Below are 26,645 nucleotides of genomic sequence, written 5' to 3' on the forward strand. Positions count from 1 at the left end.
AGAGAGAGAGAGAGAGAGAGAGAGAGAGAGAGAGAGAGAGAGAGAGATACACACACATAGAAAATTAATCACTTGTATTTATTGATCTGTAGTTGATCTCCTTTTGCTAATCCTTACAATCCTTAAGTGCGACAACAAAAGAGAAAGAAACAGGGCAGGCAGATTGTTTTCAAGGGGAAAATTACCTCAAAAAATAGTTTTGAATCAAAAGTAAAAAATTAAAAGGGTTTGACACTGGGTATGGTGGCTTATGCCTGAAGTCCCAACTACTCAAGAAGCTGAGAGGGAGGAATTGCTTACGCTTAAAACTTTAAAATCAGCATGTGCAGTACAGTCAGATACTACTTATAAAGGACATTACTTGGCATTTTAGAAAGCATTCCTCTTGTTTTCAACATAATTACTTTTAAAGATCTAGACTTACAATACAATTTATGTGAAGATAAATATTCATTTTACTGAATACCAATCCATTCATGGTTGAGAGATGTCTGCTCATCTCCATGTCAAGTGTTCCTGTGTCTTCTCTCTACCATTTCCGTGTTTCTCACAGTTACACACCTAGAGCTACAGACCAACACCTCTGTTCGTGACTTAGACACAAAAGTCCTTGATGGGAAAATCAACTACTGAAAGTCATGTCTTTCTTAGTTTCCGTAATGCAGCAATGAGTTAATATTTAAGGAAGCCTTCTTCCTCTGTATAATCTTTTCATAATCCATTTTTATGACTAATACTTGCAACAGAACAAAAATTTCAGAAATAGGTTGAAACATATAAAGTTGGTATGGTTAATTTGAGAATTAATTTTCAAAAATACATTTCAAAACTTTCCCTTCTGTTGCCTTCAATAAAAAACAAACAAACAAACTTTTTTCCAAAAGGGTCCTCATGTAAATCAAATTAAAAACAAAGATATGTACCCTTTCCATCAAAATACTCCAACCATCAAAAGAAATATTCTCTTCCCAAATATCAAAATTTTTATGCTTCCTTAAGAACAAAAAAAATTACTTACACAGTTAGGAGAAATTCAACTCAAAAACTAAAACTGTGTCTTATTAAAATGCCAAATATAAATGTATCTTAAGTTCTGGGAATCACAAAGATTTAAGAATAAAGGAATTTAAAGTAAGTCTGAATTAAACTTATTTCATAAATACTTCCTTGAATAACTTTTGCAACTTCTCTTATAAATAGTTAATAGTTTCAGAAATATTTTCTCTGAAAGGTAGGCCCTAACATATTTCATAGGATTTAAATATTTATATAAAATGAAACAAGCTACGTTTTAGAGTAAAACAAAGGCCTAGCATCACATTTTGACATTATGTTCTACTCAATATGATAAAAGCCTTTTCCCTTCATTCAGATTTTAATTCTGAGCCACTTTGTTTGGCCTTCATTTGTTTTCTTGGCAACAGCTAAGCGAGACTTAGGGAGGAACTGTCAGCTCACTGTGCGACTCTGCATGTGCTTGATTATTCTAATCAAATAATCACTGTCTCATTGTTTTAGTTTATTACTAAGGTTCACAGAGGGACAAGATGGCAGTGTGACTTTCCTGTTTCTCTGCCTGAATCTTTAGCATCTGACTCCTCTCCTTGCTTTTTCATACAAGAGAAAAACACTGAGTCCTTCTTACTGTTACATAGCCTTTTTTCATAAGTTATTTATAGTTTAAGGCAAAACACAGGGACTTAAATTTCAGCTGAATTATACCTTAATGAAATTGTTTAATTTATCATATTACAAGAAAATTCCATGTATTGATCATTCCCATTCAATCGGGATTTAAGGATCTCCCAGTAATGCCAACTCTAGTGAAACTGAAGGCATAATACAAAAGTGAGATAAGAGAGAAAAAGAGAGACAGAGTATGTGTGTATGTGTGTAAACATAATAGCTGATCTACATTCAATTGAATTTCTATACAATAATTACATATTATACAGAAGCTATGCATGATCCTAGATCCTTAGTAAAGCTAAATTATATTTAGTTTTATAAACATATTTAGTCATAAGTATGCAATAATCAGTAACTCCCCAGAACCAAAATAATAATTATATACATCACCATTCAAAAATGAACAAACAAACGAAAAAACAAAAAAAGCATTCTGAATAAATAACAGCCTAGGAACACATGGAATAGGAAGTTGTTTTCTAATGCACAAATACTTCTATATCAATCTGGGTCCAGCATTTATGTTTTCAGACTGAAGAGTGAGGTAGGTTCCTTATCTTGAGCTCTAACTTGCTTGCTGAAATTCTTCTAAGTCTGGATCCATTTTGCTGGGTTTTAAAGGTTACATAAGCTCTTTCACTTACTGTTTTACATTGCTATGGGAGTGGGGCAAAGAGATTAAAAACAGAACGCAACCTATGAAAGGTGAACAGAAGACAGGAAGAAAAATGACTAACTGAAAAACCAAAACCACTGAATCTCGACTCAAATGATCTAAGTTCGTCCTGTATTACTATTATTGCCAGTCAGTTGCTGGACTACTTCAAGTCCCATCATCTCTCTAGATCTTCCTTACCAACTACAATACTATATGAACAAAATAAGAAGTATGCTAGCAAAGACGTACAAGGCTCTGTAGTATCGGCTTTAGCAGGATGTGTTTGTTTGTGTCTAGCTGCATATACTTGCTTTTTCCCTGTTTCCTTCTTTTATAGCTCTCCATTTTCACATATTCTCCAACAGTCCTGCTTAGATGTGTGCACTGGTGACATCCAGGTACTCAGCAATTAAGCTAATGCTCCCTAATTCAATAGGTGAGAATAAGTGCTGCTTCCCTGAAGCCAAAAGCAGAGGCTTAGAGTGCCTGGCTTCTTGCTTTCTCTCCCTTCACTGGTTTTCTAAAGCACCTGGCATTTCCTAACATACTAGGAGAGCTCTCACTTCGTCCATGTAAACAAAGAAACAAATTCCACTCTTGCAGCCTTAATTTCTGTAATGAAGGCATATAACATGATGTTTCAGTTCTCGGCATAAGCACTTGACAAGACTTCATCATACATAAAATGCCATATTTTAAGGGACTTATCTGCCCCAAGTATTAATAATATACTTTCCCCCTTATATTCCACAATGTTCAACAGCCGCCAAATTGTGCATCAAGTAATTTAAAAATAACCTCAGGAAATAACATCCTGGGAGGTTATAAAACCTTTCTTTAAACAAAAACAAATGGTAACATAAAACAAAGATTCACTAAACAATAAAAAAAAAAAACTAGTACTAAGGAAATACTAATATATATTACACATACCTACCTAGCAACAGAGTACATAAAGAGAAAATCATTGTCTGGTGAGCCTGGGGTCTTGCTATAGTCTCTGTATTTCTTCTGAGTGGTATTTTTTATATCTTTCATTACAGATTCCATTTCTTTACTTAAGTTGGTTTCTGACTATAAAAAAGTGAACATACATATAAAACTCACATTAATTTTCTTTAGTAATAGCTTAAAACTGAAATATTTATCATAGAAACACACTAGAAAATTAACATTAAATCAAAGTAGATGTAACATCAACAACTTTGCACAATTTAGTATATAAATAAAAATCAATTAAAACTGAATCTATCTTATTCAAATTCTGGATGGCAACTGATAATATCCAATTATGAGAAAACCCAATTATGAATTATTATTTTGAGTTAGCAATAAAAACTCTAGCCTAATCTAATGAGTACATAATGCTAAATAATATTCTAGAATCACTTCCAGGTTTCCAAAAAAGCTGATCTTTATTTAAGTTGAGTTTTCAAAGAAATATAATATCAATGTCCCTTACTTTCAGGCAATTTTAAATAAAATTTACATCTCCAAAACACCTCAGATTCTAAAGTTAGTCTGCATTTGATAAAGTAAATGTCAAGAGATAAATTTGAATGGTTTAACGTCCAAATTTTTGTTTCAAAAGCTGAGTTTAGTGGCAGAGCCTAGTAGTTTAGTGCCTAGTATGTGAGAAGCCTTAAGTTCAATTCCCAACAGTACAAAAAAGTAGACTGGCAGGCATGGTATAGTAGTAGTAAAGTATGTCACACCCTTTAGAGAGCACAGTGAAAATCTACAATATAGGTAAAACATTTTAAGAACTTAAACCACACAAATTCTGTTGGTGGAGATTAAAAAACAGAATCATTTAAGCCAATTCACATTATAGAAGACTACCTGGTAGTGAACAGCCACATCATATTTTCTAACACACACACAGAGTAAATAAAGATGTGTGTGAAAGTTCTTAATTTTTATTACATTTATGTGTATGTGGTATGTGTACACATGCACACAGATATATGGGTGGGCTCATGGATACTACGGTATCATGTGTAGAGGCCAGAGGACAATTTAGGGTAGTTAGTATCTCCCTCCACCATATGAGTCCTTCGGAATTAAACTCAAGTTATCAAGCTTAATCTCAATATAAACAATGGTATATTTTCAAAGATTGTATTTGATACTTATATGCTCTATTATATTTGTACATTGAGACAGAGATAGAAAGTCATGTACCATGGTACAGAATAGGCCACATATACTTTGGTCATCCCTTAAAATTATATTGCCTAGAGACATCAAAGCTATTTGGTTTATATAAATACATTTTGATGTTCACACAATGGCAAAATTATCTACTGATGTCATTTTCAGAACATATCCATTGCTAAGTAAGCAAAATAACATAACATACATGCTTTTTGTTCTGTTTTTAAATATTTAAACATCTCTAAAGAGCCTAACCATATTTAAGCTTGTGATGGCTAGTTTTATGTCAACTTGACACCAGCTAGAGTCATCACAGAGGAGGGAGCCTCAATTGAGAAAATGCCTCCAAAAGATCAGACTATAGGCACACTTATAGGGCATTTTCTTAACTAGTGATTGGGGGGGTTGGGGAAGACGGGTCCAGCCCTCAGGAGGCAGAGGCAGAGGTAGACAAATCTCTGTGAGTTTGAGGCCATCATCTACTAGTTGAGTCCAGGACAGCCTGGGTTGGTTATACTGAAAAATCCTGTCTTTAAAAAACAACAAAGAAAAGAAAGAGAGCAGGTTGAACAAGCCATGAGGAGCAAGCCAGTAAGCAGCAGGCCTCTGCTTCAGCTCCTACCTCCAGGATCCTGCCTCCAGGATCCTGCCTCCAGGATCCTGCCCCCATTTGAGCTCCTGTCCTGACTTTGATGATGAACAGTGATGTGGAAGTGTAAGACAAATAAAATAAACCCTTTCCTCCCTACTTGCTTTGGTCATAGTGTTTAATCACAGAAATGATAACTCTAACTAGAACAAAACTTAAGTTCATGATCTAAAAAAAGAGTCTTAATACACTAAAATTATGATTTTGACTAAAGAAAAGCGTAGTATCTGCTAGTTTCTTTTACAATTTTCATTCTGCTTTTCAATAAGCACAAACAGAAGACAAAAATGTCTGAGAATCAATGTCTACTGAATGCATAAAGGCCCAGGGTGATTTAGGAAAAAAAAAACAACAGATTGTAGGGAGCAGGGAAGAGATGGGACTAAAGGGAGGGAGGGAGGAGGGTGGGGTAGAGGGAGGGAACTGAAAACTAGACAAAGTTAATTAAGTTAGCCAGGATATTTCTGCCTTACACTGATGCTTACTGGGAAAGCTCCCGGCCGTCCCTGCAGCTCCTCCACTTCCTTTATGAGATCTTGTGTGCTTTTGTTACAAGGGCGTTGCCAAAGGTTATTTTCCACATTGCTTCCAGGATAACATGGAAGAACACTGTTGGCAAACTGTCTACAAAGGGGACATGTGAATTCTCCTTTGTCCACTGAGAAGCCCTGAAGAACCTGGTCATTCTGAAAGATGAAATAAACAGAGAGATATCTGATTCACACATTTGTAGTAAACATAAATTACACTACCATATTTTACAGTAAATTAGCATACTATACAAAGAAAGGCATCTCTAAAATGTCACAAAAAAATAAAGTCTCTAGTTTAGTTTTCAATGGTTAACAAGCACTTCTTATATACAGCATTATGCCATAATCACATGCAAGACACTATCCTTTCTTAAGAAATACCACAATTTTTTTCTATATAAGCAAACCTTTAATATCTTTTCTTCTGAGGGAGCTTCATAAAGTCTCAATTGTTTACATGGACCACAAAGCCCTTTACAATCTGGTTTCTCACTAGTTCTTTAAATATACAGATATAGATATAATGATTCAAAGGAACCCTACTTCATCAAAAGTTTGGGTACACTTCAGATGGTTACTATGACCCTGTGTATACTTTAAAACAGCATTCTTTGTCCACCAAATACACAACCTGATGCTTAATTTAACTGTCAACTTAACAGATCTAGAATCACTGAGGGGACAGACTTCTAGGCATGCTTCTCAGGGAGTTTCTAGATTGATTCAACTGAGCTGACAGCCCCACTCTAAATGAGAGCAGCACCATTTCACAGACTAGGGTCTGGACTGGAAAAAAGAAAGGAGAAAGCAAGTTCTTTTGTCTCTCTGCGTCCTGACTGTGAATCAGTTTGACCAGTGCCTTGTGCTCCTGCTGCCATTCTAGACTCTACTCTCAAACTGTGAGCCAAAGAAGTCCGTCCATCCATCTGTCTGTCCTTCTTCCCTTCTTTGCATTCTTCTATTGCTTTTGTCAGGTATATCATCACACAATGAGCAAAATAACTAATAAACACCATAAATTCTTGAATAAAGGACCTGTCTTATTTATTGTTGTATCCCCAAGATTCATCACAGAAGCTATAATACTCTAGAAACTAAATAGTTATCAAAATGCGTAATGTGCTTAAGAACTATTTATTGGTTATTAATTAGCTTATTAATCCTGTATCCTAGCCTGTCCCTTCTTTTCTGTTTCTTGGAGTAGAAGTCATTCCTGCTTCTGCTGAGGAGCAGCCTCCCTGTGTGCTGTGCAGTCCTTTGCCTGCCGCACTGCAGAAAATGTGGTCAGTTGGTAGGTAACATTTTCTTTCTTCTTTTGCTGTCTCTCCTGTCCTTTCTCAGTACATAAAAGTGTTCAAGTATGCCTCATTCAGAATCCTTCCCTTGACCTTGCATAGAGCTGAAGCTAGAATAACTAATTCATTAGCTTATTAATCCTGAATTGATGAAAGCATAGCAGAGTCAACAGGCAAACTCAGACCATGGAGTGAGTACATGAATGGCATTCAGGCAAAGTAAGCTTCATCCTATCAAGAGGAAAACAAGAAAGCATTGGTAAACCACTGACACATTTTAGGAAGGGAGGGAATGAATTAGAGCAAGCAAATCAGTATTGAATGCAATCACAAAGAAGTCAAAAGAGGGCATACACACAATATCAGTAGAAATAATGAAGGTAGACTAATGCCACGTGATACTCAAGAACAACCACTATGATCCTGGCTAGTGACTGAACAGTGAGGAACAAGAAGGAGAGAAATGCTTCTGAGTTAGGAATCTATAAAAAGGAAATTCACCTTTACAGTAGAAATGTGTTTAGGAAGTTGAACGAAAGACTAAAAAAGACTTCAGCTGTATGCAAGCTCAAGGGAAGGGTTCTGAACCAACTAAGTATGGCTTCTGCAATGCAACAGACAAAGGACTGCACAGCACACAGGGAGGCTGCTCCTCAGCAGAAGCAGGAATGACTTCTACTCTAAGAAGCAGAAAAGAAGGGACAGGCTAGGATACAGTCATTTTACTAGGGAACTGTACTGTAAATGTAAGGAGGAAAGGGAGTGTGTGATGAAGACACACTGACTTCTTGGTGACATAAAAAGAAACAAAGGCTGGTGAGTGAAGTTCTTAGGATTTAAGCCAAATGTCTGGATGTGGGAGGGCAGACTTTGCATAGCTGCTGTGGCAAACAGGAAAGAAACATGATGAAAGCAAGAACCTAAATTAGTGAATATATTTATAGGCCATGGACATAATCTCAGTCCCTGATATAGGAAATCTTAAGCTTGTATAACAATTCACTTAGTTTTATGATTTTCTACCATCTTCTGGGTCACTTGTATGTCTAAAATCAAGAGGCTGACTAATCCCTGGGAATAAAGAGAGACTAGGCTCATTATAGGAAAGTGGAGTTAGGAGAGAGCTAATGAACAAGGAAATGTGCAAAGGTTAAAAGTGTTGAAGACAGTGAAAATAAGACAGGGCGACCATGTGACAAGATGATCCATAAGGCAGTGGAGCTTAGCACTACAGAGCAACAACAACCAAGACTGACACTAGTGGGTAGTCACAGGAGACAGCTGTAAAAGGATAAAATGACGATCCCTCAGACTGAAGAAGAGGCACGGGAATGTGTATGGCTTAAAAATCATGATACCTGCAAAGGTAACAGACATCTTTAAATTTTCTTCTAATCGACTTACCCGTAATGACTCCATATAGGATTTATGACAATCTATGTGCAACGTGTGGCCACAAGTTTGTACATAAACACCTCCTTCCCAGCCAATTGATACTGCCAAAAGGCAAGAACTCTTCAAAGAGAAAAAAAGACAAAGACAATTAATTTTAAAGAATTACCAACATAAAAAATAATTATGAATATATTGAAATACATTCAACCAAACCTGCCACGTTTTCATGTGTAGCCTGAAACAGTTTGTAGTTTGTTGATATAAATTAACATATGACATCCCTAAAGCAAGATCTTTAAAATTAGAATACTGTAAGTTTTAGTTTCCAAATATCCAAGCTTACAATAAAAGAGAATAAATATCATAGACAATACTTTTTCTATCCCATAACATGTAAGTTCACCATATTATAGTTCAGGGGCTGGGAGGATAGCTAGTCCGTAAAATGCCTTCCATAAAAACATAAGAGCCTGAATTGAGACTCAGTACCTATGGCAAGCTAGGTGCAGTGGCACATGTCTGTAATCCTATACTGGGAATATAGATATAGGCAGATACATCCCTGGAGCTCAACTGAATAGAAGAGTTCCAGGTTCAGTGAGAAACTCTATCCCAGAACATGAGTCAGAAAGTGATTGAGGAAGGCACCCAACATCAACCTATGGGTGTACATATGCACACATACATTCATATAGAAAAATTATTCTCAGGTTATATATCATATATGCACTAGCCTCTCCATTTCTGCCATCAACAGTTTTGTTTTTGGAATACAGACCACTCTCTGACTTCCATAACATCAATCTTCCTTAAGGTTCCTTCTCTTGTGTCTCTTACACTTCCTTTGTTTACATTTAAGGGAGGTTTGTACTCCTCATTGAAACTGTTCCTATTATGGAATTAGTAATTTCACCTATCCTATAATCCTGGCTGCCTTGTCTGAGGGAGGGAAGGAGGGAGAGAGGGAAGGGATGGGTGGACAGATGGACGGAAGGACAGACAGAAAGAGCTATATAGATAGTTTTTCTCAAGCCAGAAACCAGAAATTTCTAGCTGAGTGTCCCTCAGCTAACATAAAATCACTATGTCAAAACTCTATCATCCTCCCAATAAAGCTTTCTCTTCCTCTTGATTTAAAACTCCACAAGCACTTCTTCACCACCAAAAAAAAATTAAGTCATTGACTGTTACCCCTTATTTACCTGCATATCACAATATGAGTTCCGAAGCCCTATCACAGACTACATATAAGCTAAACATTTCAAAAATCAATATTCCCTCCCTTTCTCCTTTTCCTCTCTCTCATTTTTATCATTTGATCTGCCAAACAGCATTTAGGACTAAGCCTGAATTCATCCTGTAGGATTTGCAGTAATAAAACAGGCAGTCACACGAGGCACAAGGGACATGAGTGACAACCACAGAATCAAGTATTTGAAAGCTGTCATAAAAAATGTTTCTACATGCTTAAAAATAATGTAAATCTTTACATTTTTCAATGTTGAAAGGAAATTTACATATCATAAAGCAAGGTCTTTAAATGTTTCTAAATCCAATGTTCGAATAGTAAATCAAAATTCTTAATGAGAACACAAAAGTTGAAAATACTGCACAGGGGCTGGCAAGATGGCTCAGCAGGTAAGAATATTTGCCATGCAAGTATGAGGACCAGTGTTTAATCTCAGCTGACTCCCCGAGAGTTTGAGCCACACACACACATACATACTAAAAAAGAAAGACAAGTATAAAATGCCTCTCAAGATAAAGACGTGCAGCAGCATAAACCAAACACAGCAGGTAAGCAGGGTTCTATTGTTACAAACCAGACAAAACGACAGGAGGCCTGCTCATCTCTGTCTCATGTTTTAGAGATCCTTAAAATAGAAACAGATTTGAGGGCTGCATTATTTCCAAGTTAATGAGTGGTCAGTTAATAAACATGCTGTTCTCTTCGGCACAGTATTATAAAAATGTGAATAATATTAACTTAGTAACAGTAGCTAGGTGTTTTGTTTATTAAGTACTTTTGAGGCAGGGTCTAATGTAGCCCAGGCTGTTCTTGACTCACTATATAGCCTAGGACGGCCTTAAACTCTTGATCTCCATGCCTCCGCCTTTGAAGTACTATAATTAGAGGTATGCTAGCACCCACTTGGCCAGGAGTTATCTTTAAAACTGAAGATCGTAGTCACTGGTCTCTGCAACAGACATCTTATTTGAGTTTGCTAGAGTCAAAAGTACAGGAAAACTGTCATGAGAAGATATTTTACAGAGATTTGGACTATATGTCCAATCGTTGCTGTGCTAAGTGCTTACCACTGAGTCTTCATAAAGTCAGTATTTGTGAAAACCCCATTTAGTAACAGTGCTGTCCCTTTTATAGGACAGAAATGACAATATTATGAAGGTCATTAAGTTGTAAGTGATAGAGGCCATGTCCACATCAACTCCAAGGCTCAGGTTCCCTCTCTCCTCCGTGTCACACATATGCTATTTTACATCACTGCATTTCTGTATGTAAATTCTGCAACATGCACAGCTTAATTCTATAATCTGTATCAACGACAATCAAGTTATTCTCCTGCCCATGAGTCAAGTCTATTCTAGCCAAAACCCCTGCCCTCTGTGTTAGAGTCATTTAGTAACAAGTCCAGGGAATATCTAACCCCAGAGACCCTAAAGGAGGATATAAAATCAATGTAAGCCCCGATCTTCAGGCACAAGTTCAGGAAACATACCATATATCTACTACAAAGTACACAAAAAATCCTTGCTATCAAAAGAAAACTCTAATTAGTCATTAACACAACAACACAAGAGTCAAAGTCAGTTCAGAGCCTTTCATTTAAAAACAAGCAAACTTATTTTTAAATGCACTATTTTGCCTTAGAGACACTGAACTAATCTTCTTTTTATTAGATCTCTTTTCTTCACAATTATTGTACGGGCTATATTTTGATTGATTTTTTTTTTTTTAATTTCAGGCCTGGGAGATAGCTCAGCAGGTAAAGGACTTAGGACTCGAGCACTGTGGGTCACAGTTCAGATCCCGGAACCCACGGGAGAGCCAAGCAGGTACAGTAGCCTCCTGTGCACCACATGTGTGTCGGATGTCTGCAGAAGGTAATACAGTTGTGACCTGGCATGTGGATGCTGGGAATCTAATCCAGGTCCTTTTGAAGAGCAGCCAGTGCTCTTAACTGCTAAGCCATCTCTCCACCCCTCAAATAAATATTTTCAAGGAGAATTCTGTTAGTAAGATTGTGTTAAGATCATTTTTGAAAATTTCTTTTTATTTCTGTGTATGTATCTATGAATGTGTTTGTGTTGCGTGTGTACAGGTCACCATGTAGGCAGAAGAAAGGTCCTAGATCCTTGGAGCGGGAGTCACAGCAGCTGTGAGCCAGCTGACATATATGCTGGGAATTGACTCAGGGCCTGGAAGCGCAGCAATCCATCTTTCTAGCCCCTGTTTTGTACAATCAGTTGCCACCTTATTAGATGCATTTTTGTCATAATACTTTGCATTTTATTTGAGCCACTTTCAATTAAATGTATAAAGGTGAATAACAAAACCAAATAAAAAAAACTTCTGTCCTCATGAGTGATGTGTGGTGTTTGTATCTAGCCAGCTTGCCTGAACGGTCTTGCTTCTTCACAGCAAAGGAAAATAACTAAGACACTCATACACTTAAAACAAAACAAACCTTTAAAAAAATTTTAAAGGTGAAAAAAGACTCCAAAGTTGTCTTCTGACCTCTATAAAGACATCATGGTCTGTATGTCCCTCCTACACATACACAAATACACACATCATTCATGCTTTCACACACACTAATAATACAGATATCAATAAAATAGAGATATACACAATACATTTTAAAATAACCATAACTTCACTTTGAAAACTCTGAAAATAATAAAATCACCCAAACTGCATTATAAGGCCTAACATGAGATGTCCTAATTAGCTACTCTAAATATTAAGAAGACCACTTCACATTTATGGTGACCTACCCAGAAAGGTCACTGCAGAAAAGATCACTTGAATCCTTTAGGAATAAGAAAACTGAGGCTTAGTATGTTTGGCCAAATGCACATAGCTCAAAAAAATCCTGTTTTCTTTTGTTTTCCTTTAAAAAAAAATACTGGACTAAGACTTGTGCTAACATATACAATGTCTCCCTGACTAGAACCACCAGCTCCTCCTGAAGCCATCAGAAAGCCCACTCCACTTATGAAAGCAAACTGCTCATGCTACTGCTGACTGTAAGGAAGTATGTCTTGTGTCTGTGCTACTGAAATGCACAGGCAAGGAAAAACTATTTGGAAAGCAATAAAAACAATAATTACAGCTAACTAAAATAATACTTTTCTTTTTAGTATTTTAAACTACTATATGTTTACCTGATTCAGGATTTATTGGATTCAATCTACAAAAGCGAGGCAATCTTATTTGATAATCTCCTCAAAAAATATTAAAATTTACAGTGCTGGAGATGGTAACCATGGTCTCACACACGGTAGGGAAGTACTCTACATCTGAGATCTTGAAGTTAACAGTGCTGCTGCTGATGTTAAAAGTTGAACTTTGCTGGGCAGTGGTGGCACACGCCTTTAATCCCAGCACTTGGGAGGCAGAGGCAGGCAGATTTCTAAGTTCGAGGCCAGCCTGATCTACAGAGTGGACAGCCAGGGCTATACAGAGACACCCTGTCTCGAAAACCCAAAAAAAAAAAAAAAAAAGTTGAAAAGTTGAACTTTAAAATCTCGGACTAGTGCTACTGAGTGAGTGACAGACCTTATAAAGAAGCTGGAACACAATCTACTAAGCTCACTGGGTGTAAGAGAATACAGTAATGAACTCTATCTCTCCTTTACATTTTAAAACCACCCAAATTGCATATGGACACTGTGCATCTTTATACAACAGTAAAATGTGGTTAAAAAAAAATTCACCCACAATTATTTTATTATTTCATTTCAGTAAATTATGTAGACTTCACAATAAAAAAAATTTAAAACACACATCACACTTATTGCTTGAAATTTTTATTAATAGAAATTTATTTTGTTACTACCCACATACTAATTATTATTATTCCACTAAACTTCACAGTTTGAAGTCACAATGCCACTTTAATAGAAGAAAATCATTTAAATTAAAATTCTGGAGGCAAATCATCATCAATCTTGCCATCCAAGTTACAATTCAAGGGGCTAGAGAAACGACTCAGATCTCAAGAGCACGTGTTGCCCTTATAGAGCTCTCATCCAGCTTCAGTTCCCAGCACCCACATGCTACCTCACAAGCATCCGTAACTCCAGATCTGATGCTCTATGACTTCTACAGGCACCAGGCACACATATGGTGCACTTACACATATGCAGGCACAACAGATACAAAATAAACAAACAAATAAACAAACAGATGATACGATCCAAGTGCTAGGGATATAGCTCAGCGGTAAATCTTGCTTACTATGCATAAGACCCTAGATTCAATCCCTAGCACCATTAGCAGGAGGAGGAGGAGGAGGAGGAGGAGGAAGAGGAGGAGGAAGGGGAGGGAGACTGAAGCTGTTCTATACTAAAAACACTTACATCTTTAAAATATCGCTGCAGTAACGAAAGCCTCACGTCGTGCACTGCTGCACATGTGTCCCAAGGGTAAATCTGTTCCTCTTCAGTGATTGGCAACTTTTTTGGCTCAACATTGTCCCGGCACTGGCCTAAAACTAAATAACAACAGAGACAAAAGTTCATTAAATAACACAAATACCTAATTTACCAAAACAACCCAGGTTATCCACCACAACAACCAATAGTAAATTTAAATTTTTTCAATTATTTTTAAATATCAAAAATTAATTCTATTTAAATGTCAATCATAAATGTTTAAATCTTTTATTTAAATGTTCTGAAGACCTTAATCCTAGCACTCAGAAAGTAGAGGCAGGTAGATCTCTGTGAGTTTTGAGGCTAGCCTGGTCTACATAGTGAGTGAGTTTCAGGACCAAAAAAAAAAAAAAAAGGAGTGTTTTAATTCTCAAGTAAATAAAGGCCCAAAATATGAAAGTATTCACTCTTAAAAATAATATTGAGGTATGGCAGCACATTCCTTTAATCCAGCACTTGAGAGGTAGAGGCTGGAAGATCTCTGTGAGTTCCAGGCCAGTCGGGACTACAAAATATCTAACACAAGGATAATAATAAAATCTGTAAGCATGAATGCATGATGGATGACTTCCTAAGTCTGTCACTGAAAGGACCTAGAAACCATGCCTACTCCATCTCAAGCTACTTCATCTGCACACATGCTGCCTCTCAGAAAAGGAAGCAGTGCTGCTGGGAGAAAGCAGTGAGTCCAAGGCTGCAGAAGTGCAGGAGGTGACAAGCACAAGTGTGCCATCACTAAGGGGATAACTTATAAGGACCTAAGGAGGAGAAACAGGACAAATTCAAGAAATCTAGATCAGAAAGCATGGTGCAAGTGTCAGATGTTATGGTCACACACTCAGACAAAAAAAAATATGATAACAGATAAAGAGCAAAGTATTTAACCTTATGGGTTACTAACACAACGTTATAGGTATCACCTAGAAAAGAACACTCTGACATGGAATCCTCCTAAAGTGATGCCATCAGGAGAAACATACTGTGCAACACCTTTCTCCAAAATGTTTACTCTGAACCTCACAATAAGAGAATAATCACATGAATCCACACATGTTCAGTCTATGGAACAGCCAATCTTGGGTAAAGAGCTTGAGAGATTGTTCTAAATTAAAGGAAGCCACACAAATGAGAACAAAGAGAGAAGAAATATATGCTATAAAAGATGCCACTGGTTCCTACCACAAAGAAAAGACAGGTAGGTAAGGTGAAAAGTATGCCGGTTAGCTGTACATACTCACTCTACAGTACAGACATGTATCAAAACATCACAATTATTAAATAAAAAACAAGAGTTTAGATAACTGGGAAATTTTGAATATAAACATAATATAGAATATTAGTATTAAATTTAATGATTATGATAGTAGTGCTGTTATTATACAAGAGGATGTCCCTGATTTTCTTCTAGAAAAGAATGTTTATGCTTCATGCCTATATATGTGTTTTCTGAGGACACAAAGTATCAAAAGTACAACTGGTAGCAAGGTAGAAGGTATTCAATTTTCTGAAGACACAAAACATGGAGAAAAAAACTGGAAGACAGACATAAATATGGCAAACAGAGAAAAAAATCTAATGCTATAATTTTGTAAGTATAAAACGTCAAAAACCAAAAGGATTACAAACACAGACACATCATATCACACACTGCATATACATTCTAAAACACCACGGCACCACAATTTATATACTTTTTTAATGTATCACTAAAATAAAAATGGTAGTTTTTAAAAATGCATCTGCATGGGAAGAGCTGCTCATAAGGATGGGAACAGGTGTACATGGCACACCTGGCTTTTGGAGAGATTTAGAGTAGTTGTGGAAATAAAGCAGAGAATCAGGAGGATCTCAGCTAAAACAGCACACTGTGCGATCCTACTACACCACCAAATTCATTCACTAGAATTCTGACAGATGTTTTTGCATCTACATTTGTTAATGCATTCTAGCGCTTATGTATGAAGGGAATACTAACCTCGCATGGTAATTTCGAAAATGTTCTTTCCTCTTTATTTTGGACATTTTAGAAGGCTTGGCATTAATTCTTTTAATAGTCAACAGAATTCAATTTCCTGTACTTTTCTTTGTTGACAGAGATTCTTTCTGCCTCCATATCTCCCGAGTGCTGAGATTATAGGCATAAACCGTTACCCCCTAATTATACATCCAACTAAAAGCTCTGTGCATGTGAGCAAGTATTCTACCAACTGAGCTGCATCCTGACTTCAAGTCTTCCACCTTCGATCTACTTGTGTCTAAAGTAAAGTTATCTTTTTAAAAAAAATGAATTATTTCTTTTAATTTTATGTGTATCGGTATTTTGCTTGCATGTATGTCTGGGTAAGGGTGTTGAATACTCTGCAACTGTAGTAATAGACAGTTGTGAACTGTTGCGTGGGTGCTAAGAATTCAACCCGGGCCCTCTGGAAGAGCAGCCAGCGCTCTTAACCACTAAGTCATCTCTCCAGCCTAAAAGTGAATTTCTTATACAATATGGTCATCCTTAAAACTCACTCTCAATCTCCACCTTCTAACTAGAAAATTAAGTTCATTACATTTCAAATGATTGCTAACAAAGAACTTAATTCTACAACTATGCTATTTGTTTGCTATTTGTTCCTTCAGTCATTCATTACTGCTGTCTTTCATAAGTTAATTTTCTAGTGTGGGATTTTGAGTCCTTTCCCATTTCTTTAATATGAATTTTTATTATTTTCTTGCTGAGGAGGTTGTTTTTGTGGTTACCTGGAGGATAGAATTAACATCTTCACTTTGTAAAAGAGAATTTTGAATTAATAGCTACTTAGTTTCAATAACATATAAACCTCTATCTATCTCACGCCCTCCTCTACCTCTACCTTTGCCTCTGTGTGTTTGTGTAAATGCCTGCAAGTTTTTCTTAAGAATACACTGACACTTGGTTTAAAATCTAGATATGCAGTTCTTTACAGTCTTAATTTGTTCATACATCCTGTTGCGGAAGGACTAAATCCATTAAGATGAGATCATGTAAGAACTACTTCAAAATACCTCAAAATGGGAAAAAATGGACAATATTCAGACAAATCTTTAAAATGTTTGAAAAGATATATTGGCAAACAGCAATCTACATACCGGGTCAGGAACTACTTCTGTATGCTATTTCAAGAACCCCAAGAAACTGAAACAGAACTGGCAGGATATGTCATATGTAATTAGAATATTTAAATGGACAACACTGATAGACCTAAGAGGCTTATATATTTTAGAACAGTTAAATCAATGAGAAAACTAAACTCTAATATGAGCTCTCATTTAACATAGAGGTATCTGTTATAGATGCCATTCTCTAAAATGTTTCTACCAAAAAATTTCTTTGAATTCACCTGATGATGCTTGTAACAGTACAACCAGTCCTGTAGGTCTGTCTTCAGAAGAAGGACCACTCTGTCCACAAATAACACAGTCATACACAGCCTCAGAAACTTGCGGTTCTGCAGTGGTAATTTCCATAGGAATGTCGTTCTCAGGAGAATCTGGAGGGGGAAAGCTATAACTCTTAAAAGAAAAGTCCCTCTTCATTATGTACTCCCACAAAGATCTATTTCAAGTACTTTTTAAGTTAAATACTAACAAAACTATATCATAATACAACTAAGACCATTGTTCAAGTAAAATGTCAGCCCTAAGAAAGACCAAAAATGTGAAGTTGATTAAAACAACTTTAAGTACTGCATGATTCAATATTTTGCTTTTATAACAATTACAGGTAAAAATTGAAACTAAAAGACAGAAGCAAAAATATCCATGTAAGGGGCTGGTGCACTTTCAGAAGTCTGAGTTTAATTCCCAGTAACCACATAACCATCTGTAATGGGATCTGATACCAACTTCTGTCATACAGGCATACACACAAATAGAGCACTCATATACATAAAAAAAATCTTTAAAAAACTGTAAGAGAAAAATTTAATTACATTTTAAGGAACAAACAGGTCATTTGTTTTAATTTACATAAAGGTTCTGGAGAGAAGAAATTAAGACGGCAACCATTTAAAAGTTGGTAGTAGCATAGCCTACAATAATAGAGAAAACACTGGTTTCTAATTCTCTATTTCAGTAATATCTCTCAAGAAATAGTCATCAAGGCTTATATAAGAAAATCATTGTATTTCCTCATTATGTATTAATAGAACTATTACAGAAAATAACAATGACCTGGTAATATATCACTAACAATAAGAAATTAATAGCAAGGCACACAGCAGACACAGAAAGGTAAGTATCAGGTATTTTCTCATATACAGAAAATTCTGCCAGGCGGTGGTGGTGCATGCCTTTAATCCCAGCACTTGGGAGGCAGAGGCAGGCAGATTTCTGAGTTCGAGGCCAGCCTGGTCTACAGAGTGAGTTCCAGGACAGCCAGGACTACACTGAGAAACCTTGTCTCGAAAAAACAAAAAAACAAAAAAAACAAAAAAAAAAGAAAAAGAAAAGAAAATTCTAAACTTAAAAGATAATAATCTGAAAGAAAAACTATTATAGGGAAAAAAAGAGGAAGGGGAGGAAAACATATTTTTTTAAATAGACTGTTCATAGCCCTACTACTATCACATAGGAAAAATGGTACTCCTCATTACAAAAATCCTAATGCCAATATGAACTGAATTAAAAGGTGGACTTGATCTTTAGAAATATTAATGTAGTGGCACTCAAAAATATTTTAAAATATTTTTAAAATTATTATATTAAGCATTACATTTAATTAATTAATAATTAATTGTTACATCTCAAAATATTTTTAAAAACCGCTATAAAGACCTTAGGATAACTTCAGAGAAGACCATCAAAATAAATAATCAAATACTTACTGACAAGACTTGACATATGTGAGGAATAGATTTATAGAAAACCAAAAGTCTCCTTAACAACTGCCTCTGCTCAACAACAAAATGACTATAATAATGATCCCAGGCAGGCAATATGGTTCCAAGGGTTAGGACACTCGCCCCGAGCCTGACAACTTGAGCTCCATCCCCAGAACCCACATGGTAGAAAGAAAGAACTGATTGACAAAGTTATTCTCCACACACACAGCAGCATGGGCACACCTATACCCATGTACACACACAATAATTAAACCACTAATCTGATCATTCCATTACTCTACTGTTTAAATAAAGACAGTAAATTATCTGTACTATTTAAACTGCTAAACATTCAGATAAAATTATCATGATAAATAACAACTAATTGTAAGAGTTTCAAACTAAAATTTTTGACTTACCAACATCCATTGCAGTTTCCATAAAGCTTTTCTGTCGTGAGGCAAACTCTGCGAGCAATTTCTGCTGCCTTTCTCTAGCCTTTTGTCGCCTAAAGAGAAACACAATTTTAAGTACATGATGTGTGATAAAAAAAAACTTCAAGTCTTTCAAGAAAGAAGTTGAAGAAGATATCAGAAGATGGAAAGATCTCCCATACTCATCAATCAATAGAATAACAGTAAAAATGGCCATCCTACTGAAAGGAATCTATAGATCAATATAATTCCTATCAAAATCCCAATACAAGTCTTTACAGATAGTGAAGGGACAATTCTCAACTTCATATGGAAAAACAAAAAATCCAGAATAGATAAAACAATCATAAACAATAAAAGAATTGCTAAATGTCTCCTCATTCTAGACTTCAAGTTGTACTACAGAGCAACAGTAATAAAAATGTATGATACTGGCATAAAAACAGACATACTGATAAATGGAACCAAACTGAAGACCCAGACATAAATCTATACACATATGAACACCTGAGTTTTGATAAAGAAGCCAGAAATACACACTAAAGAAAAGACCACATCTTCATCAAAACAAACTTGATGTCTGCCTATAGAAGAATATAAATAGATCGATGTTTATCACCCTATACCAAACTCAAGCAGATCAAAGATCTCAACATAAAACCAGACACACTGAACCTGATAAAAGAGAAAGTGGGGAATAGCCTTAAAGGCCTTGGTACAGGAGATGACTTTCCAAACAGAACATTGACAGAGCAGGTACTAAGATCAACAATTAATAAAGGGGACATCATGAAACTGAATAGCTTCTGCAAGTCAAAGAACATCATAAACAGGACAAAGTGGCAGCCTACAGAACAGGAAAGGATTTTTTTTTTTTACCAACTTCCTATCTGATAAGAGGACTAATATCCAAAATACATATAAAGAATTCAAGAAACTAGATAACAATAATTCAAATCCAATTTTAAAATAGGAAACACATCTAAACAGAGACTTCTAAATAGAGAAATCTCAAATGGCTGAGAAACACTTAAATATTCACCATCCTTAGCTATCTTATTCTAGTTTATTTTGTCATGTTTAGTTGTTATCTCTTAGAAACTGGTTCTTTTCTAATGAGAGACAGAAAGGGAGTGGTTCCAGAGTAGAGGGAAGGTGGGGAAGAACTGGGAGGAGTAGAAGGAAAGGAAACTATACTGTATGAGAAAAGAAACTGTTTTCAATTAAAAAGAGACAAAAAAAAGAACAGAAAAGAAAAAAAGAAAGAAAGAAAATCTGGATTTCCAACAATAATGTCCAAAGGCATTGTCAGAGGCAGCACGAGCAAGAAGTCCTGTCAGCACGGGGCAGTAAAGAGGTTCTATTAAAATCTATACGTTTACATATAAAGAAATTTTAAAAGGAAATTGTAAAGACATGGGCTTCCCCGATTGTATTATAGAAACAATACTACTAACATGAAATTGTACTTCTATTAAGGAAGTTAGAACAATAATTTTATCAAAGAGGAGAGAAAGAAACAGTTAAAAAGGTAAGCTGTTCATTAGTCAGATAGACAATTATTTAAGTTTGCATGAGCGTAACCAGATGCAGATCAGAGCCTGTGATACAAAGCACACAGTACACAATATACAGCTCACTTCCTTCTGATATCATTCTACAGCTAAGCACTATGACGTTACGCATTATGCTAAACTGAGTTCATGTACAGCCATTTCTATGGGAACCTAAAGTAGTTTTCTGTTCATCTAAAATGAAGCAAAGATATAACATTTAGACTTTGAAAGCTGGACTGCTAACAGCAGTTTGAAAATCCTTACACATCGCCCCCATCAAGTCAATGGAGGAAATCAAGAAGAACACCTACAGAGAAAGGACTGTGGCACTTGCAAATATTTTTCAAAAGACTTACTTACTTTGCAGGTAATTTAAGAGCCATATAAGAAAACGTGCTTTGTTGTTTTATATCTATATCTCTTTTGCATTGTTTTTGAGCCAAAATATTTTTATTGGATATTTTATTTACATTTCAGATGTAATCCCCTTTCCCCTCCACCCAGGAATCCCCATCCCATCCTCCCTCCTCCTGCTTCTATGAGGATATGCCCCCCCCCACCCTCACACTCCCACCTCCCCACCCACGATTTTCCCTTCACTGGGGCATCCAGCCTTCACTGGACCAAGGACTTCCTCACCCACCTATGCCTGACACTGTCATCTTCCCCTACATATATAGCTGGAGCCATGGGTCCCTCCCTATGTGCTCCCAGGCTGGTGGTTTAGACCCTGGGGGCTCTGGTTGGTTAGTATTGTTGCTCTCCTCATGGGGCTGCAAACCCTTTCAGCTCCTTCAGTCTTCTCTCTCACTCCTCCACTGGGAACCCCACGATCAGCTCAATGGTTAGCTGTGAGCTTCCGCCTCTGTATATTTCAGGCTCTGGCAGACCTCTAAGGAGACAGCTGCATCAGGCTCCTGTCAGCATAAACTTCTTGGCATCCACATCAGTGTCTACCTTTGGTGACTGCACAAGGGATGGATACCGAAGTGGAGCAGTCTCTGGATGGCCCCTCCTTCAATTTCTGTCCCATGCTTTGTCTCCATATTTGCTCCCATAAGTATTTAGTTACCCCTTCTAAGAAGGGTCAAAGAAGATGCTCCCAACATATAACAAGGACACATGCTTCACTATGTTCATAGCAGCCTTATTTATAATAGCCAGAAGCTGGAAAGAACCCAGATATCCTTCAACAGAGGGATAGATCCAGAAAATGTGGTACATTTACACAATGAAATATTACTCAGCTATTAAAAACAATGAATTCAAGAAATTCTTAGGTAAATGGATGGAACTAGAAAATATCATCCTGAGTGAGGTAACCCAATCACAAAAGAACACACATGGTATGCACTCACTGATAATTGGATATTAGCCCAAAAGCTCACAATATCTAAGATACAACTCACAGACCACATGAAGCTCATGAACAAGGAAGACCAAAGTGTGGGTGCTTTGAGCCAAAATATTATCCAGGTTAATCATTCATCTTACTCAAATTTAATTCTCTATGACACTGATCATTTCAAAAAAATTAATCTACCCACCCATACCTTCCTGAACAGGAAGGAAAGCTCTCATTGCCAGAAGTAAACAGTCTAGCAAAAGAGGGTATTTTATAGTTAAAGAGTACAAGAAAGTGGTTACATGCAGGAAAACACTCAGCAATTAAAGGGAACAGATACAGAGACCCACAGTCAGACATTAGGCGGAGCTTGGGGAACCCAGCAGAAGAGGGGGAAGAAGACTTGTAGGAGCAAGAGGGATGAAGGGTACCTCAAGAAAACTCACAAAACCACCCACAGGGGCTTACAGAAACTAAACTGGCAATAACCAGGGAGCTTGCATGGGACTGACCTAAGCCCTCTGCACATATGTTACAGTTCTGTAGCTTGGTCTTCATGTGGGACTCTGAACAGTGGAAGCAGAGTCTATCTCTGACTCTGTTGCCTGCCTTTGGGAACCTTTGTCCCTACTGGGTTGCTTTGCTTCTTCGATAGAAGATATGCCTAATCTTATTGCAACTTGATATGCCATGGCTGGTTGATATCCACGGGAGGCCTGCCCTTTTCTGAAAAGAAACTGGTGGGAAGGGGCACTTGGAGAAGGAGGGGAAGCTGCAGTCAGAATATTGGAGAACAGAACAATATCAGCTTAAACTCATAGTTTTGAATACATAAGAAAAGATACAAAAAAAAATTGTCTTCTGCCTCTTCAGCCCCTAACGCAAAGACAGATATTTTTCCCCAGTTCTATTCACTGAGAGGACCTGAAAATAGCTATACTTCATTAGAAAAGGTGCAAGGATTATAGTTTTTAAATCCCATTCTCTAGTAAAAGCAACCAGAACTCCATGAGGAATGGCTGGCTTCAAGTGCAAGATGAGCCTGGGAACTCCTCTTTACCTACAGAGGGTAGTATGTTCAAAAAGTGAGAAGAATCAATCAAAAGAGATGAAGAGCTTAGCATTAAGGAACTCTTGGTGGCTAAACCTAGAAAATTTGATCATCAGAATGAATACTGAACATATCAGATAGATGATAACTCATAAAATAAAACAGAAACTTCATGAGTCTGTGACTAAATAAAATAGTCCCTTCAAAGGTGCTAGAAGAAAAATTACAGGGTCTCAAATTATCTACCAGTTACAAAGAGAGTACGGTAAATGGACAGTGCAAGAGTCTGGCTGACAACCCCTAACCAGCAGTCAACTGTAAACACACTAACAGATCAAGTAACCTGACAGAAGCTGCTTATCTCACTGATGTCCCTGCCAGGCAGCAGATAAACCCATGGTGAAGAAGTCTACAATGCCACCACTGTCCTGACCCTTCAGAGGTTCCAAGGTCATGAAATAATAGATTGATAAAACTGTTCCACATTGAAAGAAACCCAAAAGATAACAATTCAACTCAAAAAGCAATTGTACACTGGATTTTATTTTGATGAGAAACCTTGAACAACTACTTAAACATGGGGTCTTATAATTTAATCATATTTAAATACAAAGTTAACTCCTTAATTTTATAGAATCTTATAGTTCTGTTTTGAGTTTAAAATTGTGTTTTTTACTTTGGTGTGTACACGTGCATGCAGATGTGGGTAGCAGCAGAGGTGCTCTATCGTTTGCACCTCATCCCCTTGACACTGGGCACTCAATGAACCAGAAGCTCACTGTTTCAGCTAGCTAGCTAGTCTGGTCAGTGAGCTCCACGGGCAGACCCAGTCAGACCCAGTCAGACCCAGGTTTGACAGGTGCTGTGCATTAGCTCTCTTGCTTGTACAGTGCACTTACCCACTCTGCCATCTCCACAGTCCCTGTGTACTTTCTTTGTCTCTAAAAACAATTTTTTCTTACACAACCATATATGTGACTAGAATGGCTTCTCATACAGTTATCACAGGATGATCTCCTTCATAACTAGCAAATTACATGAGACTGCCAAACTTATGTGAGCTGAGAAAACCAAACAAGTTTGACAGTCTTTCCTCACTGTCCTCTTACATCATCATTAATGCCACCTGTACTCGTTAGTTTTAATTGTCAACTTTACCAAGCTTCGAGTCACCTGAGAAGGGACCCTCAGTTCAGGGACTGGCCTGTGGCCATGTTTGTGGGACATAGTCTTGATTGTTACTGATGTAGGTAGTCCAGCCCACTGTCGGTACCACCATTCCCTGGGAAGGTAGCCATGTGCTATCTATATACATAAGAAAGCCAGAGAAGCAGGAACCTGAGTAACGAGTCAACAAGGAGCATTCCTCTGTGGTTTCTGTAATTTCAGTCCCAGAGATCCAGATAACCTCTTCTGACTTACATATGTACCAAACATACATGTACTGCACATATACAAACGCAGGCAAAACACACATAAATTGAAAAAAATCTAACTAAAAAGTTTTAATTTTAAAATATTAGGAAACAAGTCAGCAAAAGAAAACTTTATGAAACATTGCTTTCTCTATTAATTGACAATCATATAGTAATAAACACAATTAAGTACCAAAAATTCAAATAGTTGCGTTTTAATTTTAAGAAATACTTAAGGGCTAGTGAGATAGCTAAGCAGTAAAGATACTTGTTATTAATATTAAGCTCGATGACCTGAGCTCAAATCCCAGAAACCACAAGCTGAAAAGACAGAACACACTTCCAAAAGTGGTCCTCTAACCTCCATATGCACACAGTGGCGTACGTGTTAACATGCATACAAGCACATGTGCATGCATGCACACACACAATAAATAAATGTTTCTTTAAAAAAGAAATATCCAGCTCTTACTCTTGTTCTCCTCGACCCAGTACCTGCAGGTTGTCCTCTCCCCTCCCCCTTCCCTTCCCCCTCTCTCCATGTGGTCATGGCTGGCCTCTCCTCTTCTACTCCTCTCTCTCTCCTCCCGCTCTCCCACTCTCTTAATAAACCTCCCCTCGTGGAAAAAAAACAAAAGAAAAAGAAATATCCAAAATACTTAAATTTGTAATTTAAAGTTAAGTTAAACCTTCTTTTTGAACAGCAAGAGAATTCTCAGGTACCACAGCAGTAATAGTATTGGCAATGTTTCTGAAGAAGCTTCCAACTTTCATTGGTAATTTCACATTGAGGTCAGCAATACCTGTCTTTTTATCCATAAGGTACTCTGAATCACACACACACACAAACACTAGCTGTGGCCAATCATTTACCTTACAAAGGAAGCAGCTGTGGCTGCTGTAACTGAAATAACCAGGTCATTAGCCCAGAATGGCCAAAGAAGAGAAAAACCCAAATCATCAACTGTTCTATAAATATTAGAACATTAAAAATAACAATACCTTTCCTCCTTGTCCAGAGTTTTCTTCTCTGCTGCAGTGATTTTTTTGGGTGGTACAGGAGGGGTCACTTTTCTGCATATCTCCTCAATGATGCGCTTGTTCATTCTGCTTTGCATTGCAGCTTTTAGCAAAATTCTTTCTACAGCAGTTATACCATCTCCATGATTGTATTTTGGAATTTCTGGTTGTATTAAAACTTCTATGTCATCAAGCCATGGAGGATAGTAAGAGTTTTGTTTTCCTGAGAGTTTGTGGTGAAGTTTTATTAGCAAAGACAATATGCTTTCCTTAATTTCCAAAATGGCTGTGGTTAACTGGGGAGATGAACCAGGAGCTGACCATTTACTTGGAATCTTGGGCCGAACCACCTGATTTGCTTCACTGTTGCTTCGGTTGATGATCTCCTGAAACTTCTTTCTACGCTCTGCTACTAAGCTGAAAACTTGAGCTGTACCAGAATTCTACCAGTAAAAGAAAGACAGAGAGATGAAGAAGTTAGTCAATAAACAATTCTAAAAATATATCACTGTATTTTTCCAAAGGGAATGCTTAAAGTTTTCATCTAAAGATCTCTCTAGAAGATAAACTCATTTCCTTCACTTCTTTCTGAAATAACTATAAGACCACTTTATGAGGATAGTGGTAAGGAACAGGTCACTGGCAGTCACCCCTCTGTTACTACCAGAGCCTATGTTCCACAGAAAACAAACAAAGCTTATGCCAAACCTGCAGCCATATTACAAAATGACAAAAAAAAAATAAAAATAAAAACATAAAATCCATAAACTAAGCTTCTCAGTTTAAGGAAAGCTGCTGTATTATACACCACTCATCAAGAAACTGCATATACTCTATTAACTTCTGGAAGGATGCTACCACATAGAAAACATTTTCATTTTTCTTCATTTTTTTAAGGCAGTAAATCTATAGTAAATATTAA

General features: G+C 36.9%; 1 protein-coding gene across 2 annotated transcripts in view; it reads right to left on the reverse strand.

Annotated features, from left to right (window-relative positions):
* Ubr3 (ubiquitin protein ligase E3 component n-recognin 3) overlaps window positions 1-26,645 on the reverse strand; it is a 145,784-nt gene that overhangs the window by 33,080 nt on the left and 86,059 nt on the right. The window contains exons 23-29 of one of the 2 annotated variants that reach the window (XM_028762877.1): window positions 25,706-26,166; window positions 19,322-19,410; window positions 17,421-17,570; window positions 13,981-14,114; window positions 8,386-8,496; window positions 5,639-5,839; window positions 3,285-3,421 (exon numbers count right to left, since the gene is read on the reverse strand). In XM_028762877.1, the coding sequence (XP_028618710.1) occupies window positions 3,285-3,421; window positions 5,639-5,839; window positions 8,386-8,496; window positions 13,981-14,114; window positions 17,421-17,570; window positions 19,322-19,410; window positions 25,706-26,166 (1,283 nt within the window). Of the gene's footprint in view, window positions 1-3,284; window positions 3,422-5,626; window positions 5,840-8,385; window positions 8,497-13,980; window positions 14,115-17,420; window positions 17,571-19,321; window positions 19,411-25,705; window positions 26,167-26,645 lie in introns of both variants that reach the window. The other variant, XM_028762876.1, reaches the window with a different exon arrangement.

This window comes from Grammomys surdaster, unplaced genomic scaffold (genome assembly GCF_004785775.1).
Source record: "Grammomys surdaster isolate TR1022 unplaced genomic scaffold, NIH_TR_1.0 136, whole genome shotgun sequence".
In the NCBI taxonomy this organism is placed as follows: domain Eukaryota; kingdom Metazoa; phylum Chordata; class Mammalia; order Rodentia; family Muridae; genus Grammomys; species Grammomys surdaster.